Source organism: Nicotiana attenuata, unplaced genomic scaffold (assembly GCF_001879085.1).
Source record: "Nicotiana attenuata strain UT unplaced genomic scaffold, NIATTr2, whole genome shotgun sequence".
In the NCBI taxonomy this organism is placed as follows: domain Eukaryota; kingdom Viridiplantae; phylum Streptophyta; class Magnoliopsida; order Solanales; family Solanaceae; genus Nicotiana; species Nicotiana attenuata.
In genome coordinates this window covers 104,958-107,481 of record NW_017673141.1, presented here as the reverse complement: position 1 = coordinate 107,481, position 2,524 = coordinate 104,958, and the positions used below count along the sequence as shown (strand labels likewise).

At 47.5% G+C, this 2,524-nt stretch overlaps 1 protein-coding gene across 1 annotated transcript; it reads right to left on the bottom strand.

The window, feature by feature from the left end:
- Positions 1-1,084: 1,084 nt before the first annotated feature.
- On the bottom strand, positions 1,085-2,008 carry LOC109215564 (craniofacial development protein 2-like). Its single transcript, XM_019379656.1, has 2 exons — positions 1,882-2,008; positions 1,085-1,725 (listed from the first exon to the last, which is right to left on the bottom strand). Exons 1-2 carry the CDS (start codon positions 2,006-2,008, stop codon positions 1,085-1,087), a joined length of 768 nt encoding a protein of 255 aa, XP_019235201.1.
- Positions 2,009-2,524: the final 516 nt, after the last annotated feature.

The following is a 2,524-nucleotide window of genomic DNA, read 5'->3' as shown; positions in this document are numbered from 1 at the left end:
TCATGGTATGACTTAGAAACTTAATAACCCTATTGTTGTTACAATTCCGGATATCCTTTTTGTTCTTGTACAGCGAGATCATCGTACTCCACCTCCACTCATCTGGTATCCTCTTCGTCCTGAAAATAACATCAAACAGGTCAGTCAGCCATTCCAAACATGCTCTACCCACATACCTCCAAAATTCTACTGGAATCTCGTCTGGTCCAGTCGCTTTGCCCCGGCTCATCTTACGCATTGCTCCCACGACCTCTTCCACCTTAATACGCCCACAATACCTAAAGTCTTGGTGACTCTCGGAGTGCCCCAGTTCCCCTAACACGATGTTTCTGTCTCCCTCTTCATTCAGAAGTCTATGAAAGTACAACTGTCATCTCTACTTAATTTAGTCCTTTTCCATCAATACACGACCTTCCTCGTCTTTGATGCACCTCACTTGATCCAGATCACGAGCCTTTCTCTGTCTCACTTTGGCCAGCCAAAATAACTTCTTGTCCCCACCTTTACCCACAATTCCTCATACAGCTGCCCAAACGCAGCAGTCTTAGCCTCCGTGACCGCTACTTTCGCCTCCCTCCTAGCTTCCTTATATCTTTCTCTCTCCTATGCTCCTCGTCGGTGCTCTCCACTAAATTAAGGTAAGCCGCTTTCTTTGCTTCCACTTTATTCTGGACCACGTCATTCTACCACCAGTCGCCTCGGTGCCTACCTGAGTATCCCTTCGAGACCCCTAACACCTCTCTCGCCGCCTCCCTTATACAATCTGTCGCCGCCATCCACATACCGCTAGCATCTCCACCACTCTTCCAGGCTCCCATCGTCCCCAACTTCCCTTCCAACTCCGACGCAGTATCCTTAGTCAAGGCTCCCCACCTGATCCTCGGTTGATCCCGTACACACCTCTTTTTCCTCTTTATCAAGATACCGATGTCCATCACCAAGAGTCTATGTTGTGTCACCTTACAATCCTCGCACAACCCCTTATCACACCTCCTGAGAAGTAGATAATCAATCTGAGTCTTAGCCATCATAATTCGGAAAGTAATCAAATGCTCCTCCTTCTTCGAAAAAATAGAGTTCACGATCACCAACTCAAAAGCTCTATCAAAATCCAACAGTGAAGTGCCTCCTCCGTTCCTAACCCGAAGTCGAAGCCGCAGTGCACCTCACCATAGCCACCAGTAGACGACCCAATATGCCCATTGAAATCCCCTCCTATAAATAACTTCTCCATAGGCGGAGTACCCCACACCACCTCATCCAATGCCTCCCAAAATCGCCTTTTAACCTCATCGTCCAAGCTCACTTGCTGCGCGTAAGCGCTAATGACATTCACAGTGCTTCCTCCAACTACTAACTTAATCGTCATCAATCTGTCACTCACATGCCTAACCTCTACAACTAACTCTCTAAGCTCCCTATCCACCAAAATACCCACTCCGTTCTTGCCCTTCACGCCTACGAAGTACCACAACTTATACCCGTTGGCATTCCTCACCTTCGATCCTATCCACCTAGTCTCGTGAACACAAGCTATATTGACCTTTCTTTTCTGGGGAATCTTTGTCAGCTCTATAGACTTACCCGTCAATGTTCCTATATTCCACGATCCAATTCTCAACCTATAGGCACCGTTGTTCCCCTTACCCTCTATAGACCCCGTCCCACCCCCTGACCCTTGCCGTAACCCCCGCCCCGTCACTCGCCCTCCCCGAGGACATGACCCTACATTGCCATTACAAACCACAGCTGCTATACCTATGAAAGTCTATGAAAAAATGGGAATATAGGTCCACTACTAAATTGACTAAACTAATTACGTACTACGACAACAACAAATCAACTAACACAGGAGAGAGAGAAACAGGAGGCGGGAGGTACCAATTCCCACAAATATAACCTGGACTTTCGACTTGGTATATTCCCGATGATGTAGAACCCGATGTTCACTCCTTGTTCCTACCAACCGACTTGCTTTGCTGCTTTTGCGCATGCACCTCCCTCCCATCACCAAACAACCACAAAAATGATACCTGCAGCACTCACAACACACCACAGGACCCAGAAAAATAGATGATGGTAGGGTTGTCACCCTCACCACAGGTGGTACACGGATCTAGTGGTGGCCCAATTGAACTCGCCGGACCGGTCTGATGTCGCCGGGGAACAACGACAGAGATGAGACACAGCGGACAAAGAAAGGTATAAAGAAGAGAAGACAGAAGGAACGACATCGGCGTGGGGTGGTTGCTGGACTGCTCGCCACTCGCCGGAAACCTGCTGTTAGGTTAAGAAGGGAGGAGAAGAGGAAAGGGGAAGAAACAATTGATAAAAATTATGCAATGCTAGCAGGGTTACTATGGCGCTTCCATAGGAGTGCAAACTCCTTGTGGGTAATAATTCTTCAAGCAAAATATGTTCAGGATAGACGAATAAGGACATATAAGACCAAGCCATCTTATTCATACATATGGAAAAGCATGACCAAACCCATTGGTCTCTTCCAAGCAGGATTCTCTTGGAA